This window comes from Talpa occidentalis, unplaced genomic scaffold (assembly GCF_014898055.3).
Source record: "Talpa occidentalis isolate TD23 unplaced genomic scaffold, MPIMG_talOcc4v2.1 talOcc4.7, whole genome shotgun sequence".
NCBI classification, from domain to species: Eukaryota; Metazoa; Chordata; class Mammalia; order Eulipotyphla; family Talpidae; genus Talpa; species Talpa occidentalis.
This window is the reverse complement of record NW_023605083.1, coordinates 5,357,604-5,378,098: the sequence shown is the minus strand read 5'-3', so window position 1 is coordinate 5,378,098 and position 20,495 is coordinate 5,357,604. Positions and strand designations below refer to the sequence as shown.

General features: G+C 60.2%; 1 protein-coding gene across 1 annotated transcript in view; it reads right to left on the bottom strand.

The window, feature by feature from the left end:
• EEIG1 (estrogen-induced osteoclastogenesis regulator 1) overlaps positions 1-15,017 on the bottom strand; it is a 33,088-nt gene extending 18,071 nt beyond the window's left edge. Inside the window, exon 1 of the mRNA XM_037495448.2 lies at positions 14,729-15,017. Coding sequence (XP_037351345.1) covers positions 14,729-14,874 — 146 coding nt within the window. The 5' untranslated portion in view covers positions 14,875-15,017. The remainder of the gene's footprint in view (positions 1-14,728) is intronic.
• Between the last annotated feature and the right edge of the window lie 5,478 nt (positions 15,018-20,495).

Here is a 20,495-nt window from a genome sequence, read left to right as displayed (position 1 = left end):
CTGGGTCTCGGGGCCCGTCCCCAGCACCTCGCTGCCGGGACAGGTTATTACAGGGGCTGTGTTTCCAGGGCAGCTCAGGGGAGTTTCATTTTTAGCTTGAAGACATACAATTAGCCGGCTAAGGCCCAGAGGGGCAGGCCAAGCCCTTCACCCGCTGCAGCCCGCTGCGGCCATCACAGTGGCAGGGTTCGGCTATTTCTGAGTTGTCCCCACCCAGCTGGGGTCCTCAGCTCAAGAGAACTCCATCAGAGAGGCCTGAACCCCAGCCCCCCATTACTCACCCACAAAGACTTACTATGGGTGCCAGCTGTGAGCTGTGGGTGAGGCGACAGTGGGAGCAGCCCCTGGGAGGAGCCCAGTGAGTGGGGAGACAGACCACACAGAAGGTGACTGACCACTGCCGCCAGCCTCTGAGGAAGTGGAAGCGGACAGAGAGCACCGGACAGAGCGGGGGCCTGGCTTGGTCTGGGGCCAACACTGAGGCTGGCCGGGTGAATATTCGGGGAGAAGACATCCCGGGCAGTGGGAGCAGCACAGGAAGCCCCCAGAAAGAGGCAAGAGGTGGCCAGGAGTTGGATCAGCTGGAGAAAGTGGTTGCATGAGTGACCCCAGAAGGCCAGTCTCAGGGAGCCTCAACTTCCTTGTCTATAAAAGGTGACACTGGGGCCTCCCTGGTGGCGCAAGGAGGTAAGCACAGCACTATGAAGCTATCTGCAGCCTCTGCAGCACGAGTTCGATCCCTGGCCGACCAAGGAACTGACCCACATGGCACAGCAGACCTCTCCTGTCTCGCCCGCTGCTCCCCTCAGCAGTGTACTTCAGTAGATCTGCCTGTTCTGTTCCCCGCTCTGTCTCTGGTGAATCCTTTCACCCCCATCTTTGGCTTGTTCCCCAGTTCTTGTATGCATAAATAAATATTTTTTTTTTAAAAAGGTGATCTTGCCCATCACACTGGATTCTGGTGGGGTGGGGGGAGCACAGGGGTGACTCTGTAATGTCCCCCCCAGCGCCTTTCTCCACTACTCAGTCAGCGGCCACGCAGAGTCCTGCCAACATGGTGTGGATATGGCCACATACCTCTTCCCACATCTGCCCTGCCACGCGTCAGGGGTCAGGGAAGGCAGCCAGCCACTGCAGGGCCCCATGCTGCACTCCAGACAGGGCAACTGCCTCTCCCCAGAGCCCTGGAGAGACAGGCACAGTGCAGAGCCTGCTCTAGAACCATCTCCTTTCCCCCAAGCTCATCATCTCTCATCAGTCAACTGTGAAACCAGGCCCCGCCCACTGAGCTGTGTTATATGCTGACCACGTGAACTCTACCATAGTCCTGCGAGCCATTATCGTTCCCATTTTACAGGTGAAGAAACCGAGGTGAGGGCAGGCAGATCAGAGAGGGCCCGAAATCAAAGAGCAACAGGGCTGGCTGCTGCCCAAGGTGGCCTGCCACCAAGGCCACACACATCTTCAGCTGGTCCCCATGTCCCTCAAAAGCAGGTGACTGGATACACAGGAGAGATGCTTCCTCCTGGCTCGTGACAAATGACGAGTCCTTCAAGGCTGTGAAGGCTGGCAGGTCAGGCTGAAGGGAACCGCCAGCTCCAGCTGGAGCCGCCCCAGGGTTTCCTGAGGTCAGCTGGCAGCACCTGGCCAGGACCAGCCTCACTGCCAGGAGGCACAGCAGAGCCTTAGCACCACCGGTTTCCATCACGCAGGTGATAAGGGTCAGAGCGGTGAGGCCCCATCCTGGCCCAGGCTGCCAAGTCCACAGGTCACTGCACACAGCACCACATGGGCCAGTGGGGACTCCCCCTAGAGCAGGAGCACAGGCCTGGCCCATTGGCAGGAGTCAGAAGAAGGGAACCTGGGATATCAGTGGGATCCAGAGAGACCCTGCACCCACCCTCAGCACCTCCCCAGGCACCCATCTGAGGGCTCATCTACAACAACCACCCCAGCCTGGCAGGGAGCAGCTCTATTGTGGCCACAGCAGCGAGGCCTGGTAGGCCAACGCTTGTCAGCTGAAGCCAATACTGAAAACTCCTCTGGCTTGTCACGAAAGATGCCCAGGCCCTGCAAGAGCAGACTCCGCAGGCTGGGGTTCCCCCACCTCAGCACTATTAACACTTTGAGTCAGATAATTTGGGTTTTTTTGAGGGGAGGGGCAGAGGAGTGGTGCCTAAGATGTTCAGCATGCCAGTGGCACCCCCAGCTGTGACAACCAAAACTGTCTCTAGACTTTCAAAATGTCTCCCCTGGGATACAAAACGGCCCTGGGTTGAGGACCAAGGCTGCAGGCCTCGGACTGGAGTTTCTGCCAAGTGATTCGGAGGAAGGGAGCTGAGCACGCACTAAAGGGGGGGCACACCCACGAGAACTGAGTGGTGCCCCAGAGACTTGCCAGCCCCAGCTGTGCTCCTGGGTTCGCCCTCTAATGAGAGGTAACCAGAGCCAGGCTCCAGCACACAGGGCCCTCCCTGGCCCCGCAGCCTGGAGGATGCCAGAGGGCCCACCTGCGCCTCTGGGCCATGCCCACTCCGTGACCTCCAGCCCTTGGCCAGGCTGCTGCAGGAGCCAATGACCATGGTGATTAATAAAGACCAAGGCTCCCCAGCTGATGAAACTCAGCCCAGGCGGGAGACGTGAGAGTCTAATAAGGAAACAATTTAGATGGACAACATCTGCCTGCACTTCCCAGAAGAGAGGCGAACACAGTGCCTGGGGAGGGGCCACTCTGGGCCCAGCCAAGGCCTCCATCCAAGGCTGCAGGGCGGGAGGGCCTCCATCCTGCGACGTGGCCATCGTGGCATCCCAGCAGCACTGAGGTCCTGCCAGGAATCCAGAGCTGCGCAGGGAGCAGCTTGTTGCAGCCCTGACACAGGCTGACCCTCCTCCGTGACAGGATGAGGCAGCAAGAAGTTCCTAGAAGCCAAGCCACTGCTCAGCACGGGGTGCTCAGGGGGGCCACTGGCCACCCCAAAACCCTTCTCTGCCCCTCTGCCAACCTGAGCCCTGAGGGTGACTTGGGGATTGGCAGGTGGGCTGGGAGGAAAGGCTGAGTGACCGCACAAGTATCTCATGGACAGCCCACTGGGGACTTCGGACACCCCAAAGTGGAAAGGGGTAGGGTCAGCCGAGTCACTCGGGCTTGGCAGGGAAGCTCAGGGTGGGGAGCAAAGGCTCTGGGTGTCAGGGGCACCTGGCTCGGGGCCTGCTGCTCACCAGCCCAGCAACCTTGAGGACAAAAACTCGAGTGGCGGGTGCCGGCTTCCCTGACTCACAGACACACAGCCTGCTGCTCCCAGCCTGGGCGCCGGCGTCAAGCTCTGCTGGGGCTCGAGCATCCCCAGTGCCAGTTTTCTCCGACCTCAGGTGGCAGCAGCAGACCTCTCCCTCCTGCACTCACAGCCAAGGAGAGCAGGCTGCTGAGGGATCGAAAGCCCCGTGCTGGCCCAAGCCCACCACCCCGGCTGGCCCAGCCTGGCTCCAGTGCCAGGCACCCTCCTATGTGCCAGGTGCTGCTCAAGCATGAATTCCCTGCAGGCACAACCACCACGCACCTCACAGAGAGCAAATGACACTCAGGGAGCCCTCAGGTCCCCCAGGAGGTGGGGTGGCCTGTACCACCAGACCTACCATAGCGCCCCACGCCGACCCTCCACCCTGCTGGTCGGAGTACACAGTCAGGTGTGGCTCTGGGCCAAACGCATCAAGACCTGCTGGTGTCAGGGACCACGCGGCCAGCCCAGGGTCTACTAGAGAAGTGTTTCCGTCAGAGTTCAAGCAGCCGGCTTCCCGCCAACCTGGGATTCACCAGGACCCTGGGAAGCGGCAGATCATCTCCAGGGCACACTGAGGCCCGGAACACAGAAGTCACCTACCCGAGGCCTGAACAGAAGGCTGTGACCTGCCCTCAAAATCCTCAACTAGGCCCCCAGCGAGAGATGGACCCTAGGAGTGCAGAGCACGAAGACATGGCTGTGCTGCAGTAGCAACTTCCCCTCCCCCCAAGACCCACAACTGCTGCAAACACAGAGTGTGGGTTCGGCCCTGCTCAGGGGCTTCCCTTCCCACCCAAAGCCCAGGGCAGGTGAGGGGGGGTGGGGAAGCTCTCAGGTCATGGGCATGAGAGGCAGCGACTCAAGGTTCCAGGCTGGGCTCTGCCACCACAGCACACTTGGCCTCTCTGGGTGTCAGGCACTGCCCTGCTCTACTTCCCGGGGTTGAAGAGAGGCCTCATGGGAAAACGGGGCCCTCATGCTGAGTGGGGGCCACAGCTGTGACCATGAGAAGTAACTGAGCAGATGGTCCAGCAGGACCCAGGCACGCCAAGCCCCTGCATGAGCCCCTTTCCCGGACCCAGGCCGCAATCCTGGCTGGGCTCTCCATGGAGGTGGGTCGGCATGCCCAGGCCGCTCCTGACTGACTCACACCGGTGTGGTGTCTGATTCACCTAAGGCAGGAAGAGGAGGGAGGGACCCCAGCCCTGGAGCCCGGTTCCCTGAATGGCTGGGCTCGAGTGAGTCATGGGGATGTCCCTATGCCGTGAAGACACCTTCCCCTCAACTGCTGCCGCTGCACAAATCACTTCCTCTTCAGGGCCTGGGTCTCAGGTATGGAAGATACATGAGGCTCCGTGTCCCAGAATGCAAAGGCCTGGAGCCAGGGCCCTCCCGCTGCTTCCTGAGTCAGGAGGACCACCTGGCTCTCGGCAGGCACTCAGTAAATAACTGAAGGCCAAATGAGTGAACCTCACAGCCCTACTCCCACAAAGGCTGCCTTAGGCCTTCTTGCACCCACATCTCCACCCTCAGGAAAGGGGAGTTCCCTCTGTGGTCAGGCCAGAGACTGAGGGATCACCTTTGGAACTGCATGCAGGCATGCGCCCCACACAGCACTCCTTGTGGCCCCCCAGTGTCCGAGGGAGCTGTCAGGGCCCACAGGCCAGCGTCACAGCTCCTCATAGAGCCTGCTGGGACTCAGACCTGTTTTTCTGGCCATCTCCAAAGGGCTGGGTCAGGGAGGACCCAGCTGCTGTGGCCACTGACTCTCCTGCAGACCCATGGAACAACCTTGGGTCCATCAGCCTGTCACTCACTTATTCCACACACATTAGCTGAGGTCTACTACGAGCCGGGCTTGAGAGGGACATCAGGGAAACATCCAGAACAGGGCTGGACCTCAGTCTTGTCTGCATCCAAAGTGGGCGTGGCTACTCTTGCCCAGGTCCAGCTGTAACTGATTCCCCTTCATCTGACACAAAACCCCCAGGAGGTGCTGGAGCTCAGGGGCAGGCCTTCTCTTGGCTGTCAGGGAGAGTGACATCAGCCAAAGTTTATCCCCACAGCGAGGCTGCCTCCTCTCCACCGCCATGCTCAGCACTTCCCTGAAGGCGACCTCTCAGAGGCTGCAGGGCAGGGGCCATGGCTGTTCTGGCCACTGCTGTGCCCAGGGCAGGGGCTTGGCGCTAGTGGGTAAGTGTCTGCTGAGTGGGTGAACCCCAGCAAGAGAGACGAGAAAACAAGGGAGTAAGGGAGCAACATGGACCTTTGCTTTCTGCCCCCACCCCTGGATCCTCTCCAATAACCACCCTGGATGAATGCCAGCCCCTGCCAGCCTTACTGAGCATTCTCTCTGGGCAGGGGCTATGCTGAGTCTGTGAGAGTGCTAACCTCTGAGCCTAAGCACCACAGAGCCCGGCACCCCACTTCACAGAGGAACTCAGGCCTTGGAGAGATCCTGTGATGTGGCAGCTTTGGGGCCTCCCTCCCACCCTTCCTCTGAACTGCCAAGCCGCCAGTCACCAGCCTCTGCCAGGGTCTGCAAGAGGCAGAAGGAAAATTCCTGGCCAGAAGACTGCTGGCAGCTGCTAATATGGCTCATAAACAGGAGTGACGCCTGTCCGGTCAGTTGTTTCAGGCTGTCCCACCAGAAAGACCCAGGACAAGACCTGGGGATCGCCTCCTGGCTTCCCGGTGCCTCGTTTCTATCTAGAGGACTGTGGCACCGAGCAGCACCCAAGGTGCACAGCAGGTGTCCAACGCAGTCCCCTGGAGCTGGCTCCCAAGGAGAGGACTTCATAGGCCTCAGAGGCCACGTCTGACCCCCCCAGCTGATGTCACCCCACACCTCTCAGGAGAGGTTCTTCCACCAAAATGTTCTGGAACTTTATGTCAATAACACAGAGCAGTACACGGCCCCGCCCCTCCTGTCCCTACACTCATTGTGAACAGCAGCAGCTCCAGGTTTTGTTTCCATCCGGAGATGGGAGTCACCTCTCCGTGGACACGCCTCCCCTGCTGCAACCTGCACCCCAAGCAGTCAACCCCGTGGCTGCCTTGATGGTTCCAAAACACAAATCTGACCAATTAGTACCTCCTGTGGCTCCCCCACCTCAGATAAGGCCCAAGCTCCTGCCCCCGGTCCCCTCCACGAGCTCCCAGGTCACTGGTTCTTGCTGCACCTCTGCCCTGGACCCCTCCTCCTGACTGCTCCCTGCCCACCCCACCCCAGCTCATCCTAACCCCCATTTACCCCAGAACCCAGCCAGGCCCTGCTTCCTGCTGAGGGGACCCGCAGGGATGGGGCTGTGTTCCCAGGAACCCACAAGGGCCCCACATGCAGAAGGTGCCTAGGAAATGGTCCCCAAGGGACTGGGGGCGGGGTGGGGGACTGCAGGGGTGCTGTCACCGCTCTCAGAGGAAGCAGCAGGAGGGCCTGCTGCGTGTAGGCGACAGGACCCAGACTTCTACCCTCGCCAGCACCGAGCTGTTCACCTTCTCCCCTCTGGGCAGGTTCAGTTGCCCTTCAGCTGCCAGGCACCTGGCCCTGTGCTGCATGGCGGCCCGGATCTCAGGCGCGCCCCCGCCGTTTGATGGAAGAAGCCGACTGAGAGGGCAAGACCCTTGGCTGGTCACAGAGCAAGCAAGCAGCCGCCAAGGTGCAACTGCAGAGCCTAGGGCAGGCCCCAGCCCCCACCCCCCCAGAGGGTTACCCAACACAACCAGTGGTGCCCCCAGCTGCCTCTCAATCACAGCCTCTGAGGCCATGGCAGTGCCCAGCTGCCCGATATGCGGGTGAGGGTTGCTCCTGGCACGGACTGATACTTCCAGCACCAGGGTGGGGAGGGGCTGGGCCCAGGCAGCTGATGGAGCTGGCATACAGTCCAGCACCATCAGCACCCACCTTGGTTTGACGCCAAGGGAGAAAAGTCCCAGGCCTATGCTAGCACCTGCCATCAACAGAAAGGCCCAGGACTAAGAACATAGGTGATCACTCCTACCTCTGTCTGGGGAAGGAGCTAAGTGAGGCGTGGACAGGAACAGCAGAGCCCTGAGATAATGACCCATGCAGGCTACTGAGCCAAAAAAGTCAGGGAAGGCTTCCTGGAAGAGGTGGCTCTTGGGTTGAACAGTTCAGTCAGGTAAGGAAGGGGGAAGGAAGCCTGAGGACAGGCAACTACATAAGTGAAAATCTAGAAGGGTAACGTGTGGTGAAGCCCAGGGGGGTGCAAGGAGTGGTAGGGCCTGCTCACCCACTGAGGGGCTGTGGCTTCTCACCTGTCCCCAGCCCCCTAGAGTCTGATGCCGTGCCCTCCTTCTCATGTGGGGAGTTGTCTTCTGCCTGCCAGAAAGGGTCCCAGAGTTGACCACACAAGAGGCTGATCCAACACCCTCACCAGGTGGGAGCACTCCAGCCGTGCCTCAGAGTCAAGCACCCCAAATCAGGTGCAAGTCAACAGGGACAAGAAAGGACACACACCCCACCACTTGGGGCCCTGAGTTTGAGCGTGAGCCCCTGCCCCTGAGACACTAGGTGTGCTCCTTGCCTGTTCCTGCCCCTGCAGGGGCAGAGCCGCAGGCAGGAAGCACCCTCTCCCTGCAGCACCCCGGCCAGTTCAGACCACAGGAAAGTGCCAGCTGCCACGGAGGGGGGAGGGGCAAGCAGGGGGAACCATCTGAGCTACAGTTGTGACACCCACGGATAAGACTGGCTACAGCATGGGGTGGGGGGTGTCCCCCACGTGCCGGGAGCCGGGCTGGACGTCGTCTGATGGGCATTAGTGCCCGTGTCCTCCCAATAACACTGCGAGGCAGGCACCAGCAGCTCCGCTTACCAGGGAGGGGGCTGAGTCCCTTGCCCAAGGTCACATAGGGAGCAAGAGGCAGAGGTAGTACAGAACCTCTCCCCAGGTTGGGGGGGCACCCGCCTGACTAAGAGGCATAAAGTCTTCATCAGAGCTCTTGCCTCCCAACTGCTGACGCGAGCGGCTGAGGGGCTGCAGGCTGGTCACTCTCCGCTGACACGGGCAGCAGAGCAGGGAGGGGTCCAGGCCTGCATGGAGAGCTGTGCCAAGCCAGAGGTGCTAAATGAGGTTCAGAGTGGGGCCTCCCTGGTGGCGCAAGGGGTTGAGACGTGACCTATGCAGCTATCCACAGCCTCGGCAGCACGAGTTCGATCCCCAGCCAGTCAGGCAGCAACCCACATGGCGCAGCAGACCCCTCCTGTCTCGCCCGCTGCTCCCCTCAGCAGTGTACTTCCATCAATCTGCCTGTTCTGTTCCCCACTCTGTCTCTGGTGAATCCTCTCATCCCAGCACCTCTGGCCTGTACCCCAGCTCTTGTATGCATAAATAAATAAATCTTAAAAAAAAAAAAAAAAAAAGAGGCTCAGAGCGAAGACCAAAGGTTTGCAACCACAGCCCTGCGCAGACACCAACAGGCTCGGGCCGGGCAGCTTCAGGCTTCCCAAGGCCATCATCAGCACAGTGACCTCGGGGAGAGTCAGCAGGCCCACAGGTCACAGACTCAGGTCAGAGTACAATTGGGGCCCTGGGTGCAGGTCCTGTGTCCCCACAATCCAAAGCACTTGCCAGACAAGGTGGAAAATGAAGAGAAACGCCCTTGCCCCCCACCCATGCTAGTGCCGGGGTCTTTCTCAGCAAATCTGATGCCCCCCACCCCCGCTTTAACCTTCCCGCGACTGTCTGGTGAGAAATGGATAAATCACCGGTTGCCATGGGCAGTACTGCTTGTCCATGGCAGTAAGTAAGCAGGGACTATGGGGTCACCACCTGGCAGTCCCCAGACTCCACAGCCAGAGTCCCCAAGTTCCTGAGGCCTGTGAGCAGACACACCAGCAGTTAGCCTCAGTCCCAGGCCGGGCTCCCAGGTACTGGATAAGCAGAATTCAAAGCTGCTCAGGACCCATTGCACACAGGGTGGCTGCAGCCAAGAACCCCTGGCTGAGGGCTCCCGGAACAGAGCTCAAAGCAAGGAACAGGCCTCAGCAGACAGCCCCATCAGGCTGGTGGGCAGGTGGCAGAGGTTCCCAGGGTAGCACCTGCCAACAGTGTGGCCAGCTGGTGTTAAAGGCCCGAGCCAAGGAGACAAGGCCAGGCACAGGCCAGGCAGCCTCAAGTCTCCCCAAGGGCATGGGCAGTAAGGGCTGACCCCTCCACAGGGAGCCAGCAGCTGGCCTAGTGCCAGAGCCTGGTCCCGCCCACTCCTCCAGCTGGCAGGGCTGCTCTCCACAGATGCCCCTTCCCGCTGCCCTCCAGGCACACAGGAAAGTCCCCCCATCAGGGGCCCCTGGGGACCAGGCTGTCCAAGATGAGGGTGAACAACCACCCTCCGGAGCCCAAGGGCGTGCAGGGAGCTTGAGCGAAGCCTGAAGTGGGCAGCCCAGGCAGCAGGCAAAGCTCCTTGGGGCCAAACACTGCCACGTGGTACTGCTGCCCTATCTTCCACCTTAAAAGAAACTGAAAGTCTGGGCTTCCATGCTGACAAGTCAACGGAGCATGTGGGGTGGGCCAACTAAGCCCCTGGGCCCTCCAGACGGCCATCTTCTAGCACACTCCAAACACCAAGGATGGGGCCAGACACTGAAAGACCAGGAGACCCATCCACACCCCTGCCTGCCAATCTGCTTGCCAATCTGCCCACGCCACTCCCTCTGCCAGGCCAGCACAGCACAGCCCGCCTCAGGAGAACCAACCATTCCTCACTGGGTGCTGCCAGGCCCCCTTGAGACTTCTCCACCCACAACCAAGAGTCATCCACCTAACTGAGAACCAGGCCATACTGCCCCCAACCTAGGCTAGACCCCCAAGACCAGGCAGTCAGCTGGGCCTACACATCTTCATTCACCCCCAGCCCTCCGGCCCCTCTCCACACTCCGACCATCCCAACCCCTCACCCAGACCATAGCTGGAGCGCGTGTGAGCTGGGGGCTCTTCCCCAGGCCTTCCCCCTTGGCCTTTGACTCTCCTTGAAGGGCCACTTCAAGGAGGAATGCCCTCTCTGTCGCAGCAATGCACCCCAGCAGGAGACCATGGGCTCCATGAGGGCATGGACTGGGTCTAGCCTGGGGTGGGCGCCAGCAACGCCTTCCCCCGGCCCCTGGGTCCAGTGGAATCCCAAGGAGGACGCGCCAGCCCTGAAGGTGCACGGTCCCCACCCTCAGGGCCATCCACAGGAGAGGAGTCACCTGGTCCCACCCATCTCTGAACGCCCAGGACCAAGAGGGTGCTCTGTGGAGCACGGACGAACGCCTGCTGGCCACCCCCCTTCACTCAGTCTGAGAGCTCCTGCCTTGGGGGCCCAGTGCACTGCCACATCCCTGCCCCCTCCGGGTCCAAGGGACGGGACCGGGTGCCCATCTTCACACCAAGATGTGCCTCAGAGCAGGCCTTGTGGGGTGGTGGACTCAGGGAGCCTCCTGCAGCCTTTTTGGGCAAGTGGAGGGCAGGCCAGGCCTGGGGCGTGTGTGCCAGGACCTAGCCCCTCGGGCACAGAGCCTCCAGCGGCAGAGTGGAGCAGCCTTCTTCATGCCCCGAGAGCCCCCAAAGACCCCGCGTGCCTCTGAGGGCTGCCGTCCGGCCGATGGGCGCCTGAGAGGGCAGGTACGCTCTCAACATGCTGCCCAAACAGAAATCCCTCCTGAAAGACATCTGAGGATTGAAACTGCCAACAGAGAAGGGCCGGGGAGGGGCCTCCCTGGCACACAGTTGCTTCTTGGATAGTCCAGACCTATGTCCGGAGCAGGAGGCGCCCTGGAGGAAGGAGAGGGCTCCCTCTCTCCTCTCCTTTCTCATGTGGCCTGCCCCTCCCTGAAAAAGGGGTACTGAGGCACAGGGGTAGAAGTCAAGGCAGCTGTGCCATTAGTTCCTCCTGAGAAGTTACCCTGCATAAGTCACATCTCTGCTCTGGTTTCAGTTTCCCCATCTGTTGGCGGAGGAGACAGGCGAAGAGTGTGGAGACCCTCTTCGCCTGTCTCCTCCAGATGGAACTTGCTGTGAGGTAAGTCATCGCCTGCCTCTTGCTCCCTCCCCTGGCACCACCAGCCACGTGCACGGGCTGGCCCCAGGACGCCCAGGACGGGTGCCAGCTGAGCGGAGACCTCTCAGGATGTTTGGGATTCTTCTTCGTGCATGAAGGGCAGATTGGCTGGAGGCTCACAGCCCTGGGGAGACCACAGCCCGGTCCAATACGTCCCGACTTGCCAAACTTGGCTATGTCCTCTGCTCCCCGCCCCCCAGGCCCCCAGGAAAAGTCTCCCAGATGTCATGTGGGTGCAATGGCCCAGGAGGTCTCCAGGCAGGGACCTTGGCAAATACCCATTGTGCCCCAGTGCCAGCCTGTGCCCGGCCCCAAGTCCACAGCAGTGAGTCAGTCCCACCCCATCTCTTGGCTCTGAGGACCCGTTCCCTCAGTTATCACAGGATCTAGCTGGGTGACTCAAAATAACTGAAATCTGGACTTTCCTATCCTATCCAACCCATTGAAAAGACAGTTTTCAAATGTGAGGGTATCACATGAGCTGTAGCTTGCCCCCAAGGCAAGGCAGGGCTCTGGGGTGGGATCTGCCCAAATACAAACCATAGCTCTGTGCCCTGAGGGACAGGGCACCATCACTTTAGGCCTCTCGCCCCTTTCCTCATCAGCTCACAGGGTGCTTCAAGGGCTCAAATGACCACGAGTTCCAGGAGCTCAACGGTCCCTGCACATGGTCAGTGCACGACCCTAATGACAGAGAGCGGTGACTACCCCCTTCGCGTGGCCAGCCAGGCTTTACCCCTCTGGCCTGGGCACCTCTCTGGATGGCCGGGATGATTAATGGACATGGCCCTCCGAACACATTAGCTGTGAGGATTACGGTGGTGAGGAGGCCTCCAAAAGATGAGGCTGGTGAACAGAGCAATGTACCACCTGTTCTACCTGCTCAAATTGGGTCAGGCTGGAGCTATGTACCCGGCTGTTGCCATGGCACCCAACTCACAGGGAAACACTCAGGCTAGGAGGGCGGGTGCTGCACGGGTGGGGGCTTGGGCCTGCACGGGGTTTCTGGGCCCTCAGGGATCCCTGAGGTTGGGGGGAGCAAGCTACTAGATCTGGGCCAAGGATCTCAGCAGGTTCTGGCACCCCCAGACCCTATTCGAACTCAGAAACAGTGGGGCCTTGGTGATCTGGAAGGGTGGGTTTTGAGGAGGCCGCCCAGGCCACAGACTTGATGAAGGTGGAAGGGTGAGCATCCAGAGACCCTCACCTCCCAGCAAAAGCATAGCCACTCTTAAGCTGCCTGAGATCCCACACTGCTGGCTGCTCTCTACAGCCACCCCTGCCCAGCACCCACTAAGAGCCCAGCCTTGGGGGCTCGACTGCCAGCTCCACCCCACTCAGCTTTCATGCAGGATGAGGGCTGCCAGGGAAGGCTGTTTGGGCTCAGCAGGGTTCAGGGACTCCATGGTCCCTTGACAGGAGGGAAAAAGGGGAGGCAGAGGTGAAATCCAGACCCTGTGGGTTGAGACCTAGAACTTTCCAGATTTCCCCGGATGAGGGGGCTGGTTTAGGGCAATGGAAAGGTTGACAGTCAGGGTGACAGTGGGCCCCAGGGCCTGGAGGCTAGGTGTGGCCTCAGTCTGGGCTGGATATCAATTCTTGCGGTCACATGCAGGCCCCCTGTTGATTCCAGCCAGTCCCCCCAAGATCTGGGAGGGTCTGGAGCCTGTGTCCCTCTGCCACAGTAACCCTGACTGCTGCAGCAGTGTGCCCGAGTCACACGCAGCGTGACATCACCCCCTCCGCTCCTCCTCACAGCTCTTCATGTTATGAATGATCCCCCCATTTCCCAGAAGAGGAAACTGAGGCTCACAGACATAACAGGGTAGGGGTTAAAAGCACATCCAGAGTTTCCATCTTGGTTCTGCTACATTAACTAAGGCAAATCACTCCCTTTCTGAGCCTCAGTTTCCTCCTCCGTAAAAAAGGGATAATACCCTCCAGACCCCCACCTCCACTCTGCTCCAGAGCACAATCCTGAAGGTAAGGGAGATGAGCGAGAGAAACAGGGCACACAGTACAATATTTGCTGGCTCTTGGACTCAGGGAGGTTAGGTAACTTGCCCAAAGTCACCCAGGCACTGACTGTGCAGCCCAGAGGTGGCACACAGCCCCTTCCCTGAAGCCCTGGCTAGCTGTGTGGGTGGCTGGAAGATCACAGGCTTCCCAGGCAACCTAGGATGGGCCTGCCCCCATAGCAAAGGGCAGCCCTCGTCTGAATTCCTCAGATAAGAGGCTCTTAGCAGACTGGGGAGCCTCCAGACATGAGCGGGCCCAAGTGCACAGACAAGGCACCCCACGCTGTCCACACTAGAGATTCTGAAACCTGAGTTAGGGGGTGTGGCTACCCTACCCCATCCCAGCAAAGCACTGTGCCTCCAGATTCAACCAACAGGTCTCCAAACCGGTCAAGTTCTGCTGGCAATTGCCCCCAGTGAGCTTCCCAGCAGGCCACTTTACTTCTTTCCGGTCTCCATTTCTCCCTCCGTGTACCACGTACCCCTATCTGAGAACAGGGCAGCAACTCCAGCTCACTGATTCCACAGGAGGTGCGAGGAGCAAAGGGACAGACCAGAGAGGGGGCTGGTGTGCCTTAGGCGCTAGACCACCCTGCACCACAACTGCCAGAAGAGATCTGTACTGAGGCCCAAAAAGAGACAGCACTAGGACTTGAACCCCCATCTGTCAGCCTCCAAGGTGCTCCCCGGCAGGACAGGCCCCCAGGATCCCAGGTGGGCCAGCTTGGGAACTCAGTCGCCTCAGCAAATGAGCTGGGCAGCTGGACGCACAGGCTGGGGGCGCACACAAAATCAAACTTGACCAAGTCTCTTTCAGAGAGGTCGGCAGCCTCCTTGACAAGGGCATTTGCAATGCAAAGCAGTCCAGCTCCAGCCAGAAGAGGACAGTCACTCAGAGGGGGCTGGGCGGGCCAGAACCCAGCCGCCTCCCTCCAGCCAGCCTGGGAACGCCTGGGGCCGGCCAGGGAGTGCCAGGGAACCTGTGGCTGGCACAGGCTCCAAAGCATATGACAGCCCGACTGGCCAGCTGGGTGCAAAGTAGCCAGGAATCAACCTCCCTTTCTCACCCCTGCAAGGCACAACCCGCTCGGGGCTCTCCACTGGGGTCCGCAGAACGGGCCGGTCCCCGGATGCGTGCAGGGGCCCAGGAAGGGGCTGAAACAGAGCTCCAGGCAGCCGCCGATCACCTGCAGAAGGGTGCCCGGCACCCTGCCAGCAACTCAGGCCCAGAGCGCCCAGATCACTGCTGGCCTTGTGCAAACCTGCCCCAGACACACATAATCCCCGAGACTCGCTCAGCCCCGAGGAGCACTTCCCTGCCGGCCAAGTGGCTCCACCGCACTCATCCGCAGGCACGACGGCCCCCGCGCCTACCTGGACGACAAGCTGACAAAGTCCCCGCCATCCAGCAGCCGGACCTTGCAGAAGAGGACCCCGTTCACGAAGGGGACCGCCGTCAGCTCCTCCAGCGTGAAAGTGGTCTGGAATTTGAATTTCTTCTTCTTCATCAAGAAAGCCATGAGCGAGTTCCCTGAGTCTGCGGCCCCGCTGGCCAGGAAAAAAAGGAGGGGGGCGAGGGAGCCAGAAATCCCCAGGATTCCTTTCCCTACACCACACCCCCTCCCCAAACACCGGCGCCGGATCCCGCCCAGCCGGCGGCGGCGGCGGCCGCGCGGGCGGGCAGCTGCGTCCGAAGGGCCCGGTCCGGGCGGCCCGTCCGGGTCGCGGGCCGGGGGCTTCACCCTCGGGGCGCCGGGGCTCGCAGGGGCTCGCAGGGGCCGGCGGCGCCACCGGCATGTAAACGGCGGGCGCGGCCCGGGAGGCGGGGGCGGCGGGCGGCGCGCGGGCGGGCGGCGGGCAGCATCCCGGTGAGGCGCCGGGAGCTCGGGCCGCGCGGCCGGCGCGGCGGGCGGGCCGGGGAGACTGAGGGCGGCGGGCGGCCCGGCCCCGGCCCCGCCCCCGCCCCGCCGGCCGAGGCGGCGCCCGCGCCGCGCACACGCCCCCGCACCTGGGCGCCGGCGGCCGCGCGGGGAGCCCGGGGCGGGGAGCCCGGAGGCTCGGGCCGCTCCCGGAGGCGCGTCCGGCCGCCGCCCCCTCCCTCGGGGCTCCGGGCCCGGCGGCGCCGCCTCCTCGGGCCCGGGTCCCGCGCCGCGGGCCCCGGCGGAGCCGAGACGACCCTCCGGCCCGGCCGGTGGCGCCCGCCTCACGCGCCGCCGCCGCCCGCACCCGCGCCCGCGCCCGCGCCGCAGCCCGCCCGACCGACGCGGCGCGGCGCCTCAGAGAACGCCGAGGCCCAGCGCGGCCGCCGCCGAGCGCCGCCGGGGGGCGGGGCTCCGGGCCCTGCCGGCCCGCGATTGGGCGGCGCGGCCGGCGGCGCGGGGCGCGATTGGCGGGCGGCGCGGGGGCGGGCGGCGCGGGGCCGGGGCGCGGGGCGCGATTGGCGCGCGCTGCTCCCGCCCCTCGGCCCGGGCGGAGCGCAGGGAGCCCGAGAGGGGCCGGGGGCGCGGGGGGCGGGCGCGGGGCGGGCGGCCGCGGCCGCCGGGGCCGGGAGGAGGGCGCGGGCGGGGGAGAGACAATGCCGGCGAGGGACGCCGCGACCCCGCCGCCCGGAAGGCCCGCCGGTGCCCCCCAGACCTGAGCTGCCGGGCCGCCCGTCCGCTCCGGGGGGCAGCGAGCCCCATCCTGCAGGAAACACGCCGGCAGGGCCGGGACTGCGCGGAGGGGGCCCCCCACCTCGGAACCCCTCGTTCCGGGCGCCGGGGAGGGAAGTGTCCGCGCAGGCCGCGCGGTCCAGTGCGCGCTGGCCACCCCGAGCTGCTGGCTAAGCCTTTGTTGTTGGCTTCTTGCCCGCGGTGGCTGGTCTCCCGGACGGAATTGACTTCCCTGGGCGCAGAGACTGCGCGGGGAGCCGCGCACCCCCCAGGCCCTCTGCCTGGTGTGGCTCATCCCTCAGTCCCCAGAGGTTTAGGGGCAGCCTGCTCGGAGCCAGGCTCGGCCTGCTGCCCCAGCACTTAAACTCCAGACCAGGTGAAGCAGGGACGCAGCATACCGGGGCCTGGGGGAGCCCCGCTGGGGGGGAGTTGGGATAAAGAGAAAGCTGCTTGCCCAAGTTGCCCAAACTGCAGGCAGGAAGCGCGCCCGGAATTGGGCAGGTTCCAGGTGGAGAGCTGGTGAGGCCAGGTGGACTGAGAGCATGCGGGCCTCAGCAGGCTGCCTGCACCTGTCTGACAGTACCGTGTGGATTGGGGGGACAAAGATGGGACTGGAGGGCCTGAAGGGGCTCTGTCCTTGCAGAGTGTCGTGGAACAGTGAGGAGGAGAACCTCCCACACTTTGGAGCAGAAGTGTGACCCCACTTTGATTTGCTTTTGTGGTAAAAAGCTTGCAGGGGCTGCGGTTAATGTGGAGGGGAGATGGGAACAGAGATGAGGGGGCCTGTTGTAGTCCAGGCAGAGATGAGGGCTGTGAACCCCCACACTGGCTGGAGGTAGGCAGTGGGCCTGGGAGGCACTGGAGAGACAGATGTGACTGGACTTGGGGAAGGAAGTGAGCATGGCACCAGGACTTGGGGATGAGGTGTCTGGACACATCATTGAGCACTGAGATTTCTGGTTTCTTCTGACTTTCCAGCCATAAAATGGCTCCAATTTGTACCATTATTTAAAAAACACAGTCAGATAGAAGAAAAATGGAAATAGCAGCTCCTGGCACATTTATATCTTCTCATTTACCACCAGGGAAGTTGAGCCTAGGAAGCCTTGAAATCACCTGGGGTGTATTCTATCACTAATCCTGGCTGGGCCAGCTCTGCAGGGGAGGAGCTGCCACTGCCTGACCCCAGGAGGGGATTTCAGAGGAGGGAGCCAACCAAGGATGTCCCCAGGCCTGGTAGGCTCCTCAGTCATGGCTGTGATTGTGATCGTGACCTTGAGTAACCTCAGGCTCTCCAACAGGAAGCAGGGTGGGCCTGGCTGCCAGACTTAGCGCAGTGTGGGGTATTTAGACTCTGTGGCCTTTGGACTGGGAACCCAGGAAGTTTCCCTTCCCTCATTTCCCAGATGGTGTCTGGGGAAGGGAGAGAGCATGGCAGCAGGGCAGCTTGCGCCCTGTGGAGTGAATCCTGGCTCTGCTGTGCATTGAGAGTGTGGCTTTGCCTGGGGACACTGAGGTCAGGGGGTCTCAGTGTGGTAAGGGGAGGACCGCTCAGCTGGGAGCCAACAGATCTGAGTTCCCGATCCTGCTGGTGCGACCACGACTGTCACCCACACCTTGGGTGTAGTTTGACCTGCCTAGAACGAAATTCTGAAACCCTAAACTTTACCATTTCTGAGCCAGTTTATTCACCTGTGAAGTGGGGATAAGAATCCCAACCTTGGGCATCCCTGGTGGTGCAGGAGTTTAAGACAGCACTATCAGGCTACTGCCAGCCACTACAGCACAAGTTCCACCCCTGGCCAGGGAGTTGACCCACATGGCGCAGCAGACCTCTCCTGCCTCGCCTGCTGCTCCCCTTAGCAGTGTATTTCAGTAGATACGCCTGTCTGCTCCCCACTCTGTCTCTGGTGAATCCTCTCACTCCCCACACCTCTGGCCTGCACCCCAGTTCTTGTATGCATAAATAAATACATCTTTCGGAAAAAAAAACAGCAAAGAATCCCAACCTTTCCAGAATGTTATGGGGCCCTCAAGAGGCTGTGGTGGACAAAAGCTCAGTCCTGGAGGGACACAGGGATCCTGGTCAGCACTCCAGGTCAACAAACACCACCCCCCCCAAATCCCCACACATAGCTGGTCCTACTTCCCTGAGGCCCTGACCAGACCTAGGAGGAAATCAGCACTTAACAAGATAATTTTAAGGAATGAATTCCAGAGAAATGTGACAGATGATGGAATTGGGGGGGTCTGGATTTAGATGTGGTAGTGAAGGAAGGCCTCTGATGTGGTATCTCAGCCCTGCCTTAAATAATAGGGGGACCCAAGCAAGACAGCTCTGGGGCAGAGGGAAGAGATGGCACATTTGGGGGACTCCATGTAACTGGAGGGGAGTGAGCAGAGGTAGAGACAGAAACGGGGCTCACGTGACCTCCATGGGCCTGGGAGTTTAGATTTTTAAATTCAAAGGGACACCACTTTGCAAGCATGTCAGTGACAAGATCCAGAATGGCTCGTGGTCCCGAGAAGCATCTGAAGCAAGTTGTGGCTCCAAAACATCAGATGCTGGGTTAACAGACCTGTGTTCCCTCCTCCTCCATCCACCAGTGCCACCACAGCTGAGAGATCATCTCCCGCTAGTCATTTTCCTAAAGAAAAGACTTACGTATGCCCTAGCAGGAGGTGAGGTGACCGCTACCTCACGTGGTGGCACACTGGACGACAAGGCTGAAGAGAACTTCCAGCTGACCTGTGCCACTAAGGGTTGCTTTGCTCTTCATCACATCACACCCGAGGAGGCCAAGTTGTGAAAAATACCTGTGGGCATCAAAGGGATGCCTCACCTGGTCACCCATAATGCCATGCCACCCACCAATCTGGTCCCCGCGTTGGAGTGACACCATCCAGACTGATCTGGAAACTGGCAAGATTACAGATTCATCGGGTTTGACACTGGTGAGTGATGGTGTTGACCAGAGGTGCCAACCTGGGAAGGATGGGTGTGATCACCCACAGACGGGGACACCACCCACACTGGGTGGACGACTGTGCCACCCGACATTTGTGTTAACTGGCGAAGGAAACAGACCAGGGTTCTCTCTTCCCCAAGGAAAAGAAATCTGCCTCACCATTGCCCAAGAGAGAGACAAGACTGGCAGCCGAGTGGCAATGGGGAAATGCTTGCTAGCTAATGTAGTAGGATGTCTTAATGCTTAAATAAAGCAATACAGCATGATTTAAATAAATTAATAAAATAAAAACTTCTTCTGGGTGCTCTGTAGAGAGTGTGTTGATGGTCAGGGGTAAGGACAGAGCAGGCAGGCAGGTAAGGAGGTTTTTTGCTACACTTATTGCTACACTAATGGAAGACTCTGCTGCACCAATTCTCAGCACTCACTGTGTTACCCCAGTAGTAGTTACCTCAGGTCCTGCTCAATCCCTAAGAGTCTAGGAAAGACTTAGAACTTTTGGAGTATCAAAGGATTTTGCAAGTGAGTAAAGAAATCTGGAGGTAACTGGTAGGTGTGGGGGGGTCCCGAAGGGAAAGAAGGAATTTCGGGCCCTGGTGGCCTCTAGGGTAGACTCATAGCTGCTGAAGAGGGACCGCCTTGGGCAACCCTTACCCTTATCTGGCCCCGGACAAACTCTTGTGATGCTGTTTACTTATCTCTTCTCCCCATTACAACACGAGCTCCACAGGGGCAGACACGCCATCCATGGGGTCCCACATCCAGCCTGCCTAAGAAAGGCGCCCCATCAATGCACATGTCATATAGGCGTGTATATGTATGGGTGCAGGGAGGGATGGTCAGTTGGGTAGATGGGGGGGTAGATGGATGGATGCATGGATGGGTGGGTACATCGATGGATGTGTGCATGCATGAGTGGGTGAATGATGCCTAAGTGAGTGAATGGATGGATGGGTGCATGCATGGATGGGTAGATATGTGGGTAACTATAAGTTCCACCATATCTCCCCCTACTTTCAAGCTCCTCCATGTTGCCAATAACTTGAAAATTCAATGTGTACAATACCTTTTAAAATAAGTTGCCCCTTGGGGCCTCCCTGGTGGTGCAAGGGGTTAAGTCTCAGCACTATGATGCTGTTGCCAGCCACTATGGCCTGAGTTCGATCCCAGCCAGGGAGCTGACCCACATGGCACAGCAGACCTCTCCTGTCTCGCCTGCTGCTCCCCTCAGCAGTGTATTTCAGTCAGTCTGCCTGTTCTGCTCCCCACTCTGTCTCAAGCGAATCCTCTCACCCCAACCCGCACCTCTAGCCTACACCCCAGTTCTTGTATGCATAAATAAATAAAATAAATCTTTTCAAATAAAGGAAAATATGTTACCTGACAGCAATGCTTACACACATTTGCAAAGTCACACATGTGAGATGGCCCCTGAATATTATAGAGAAATATCAGGCACAGCCTGATTATCTGACAGGAGGAAGTGGGCAGCGGTGCACAAGACCTGTGTTTATTCCCTGC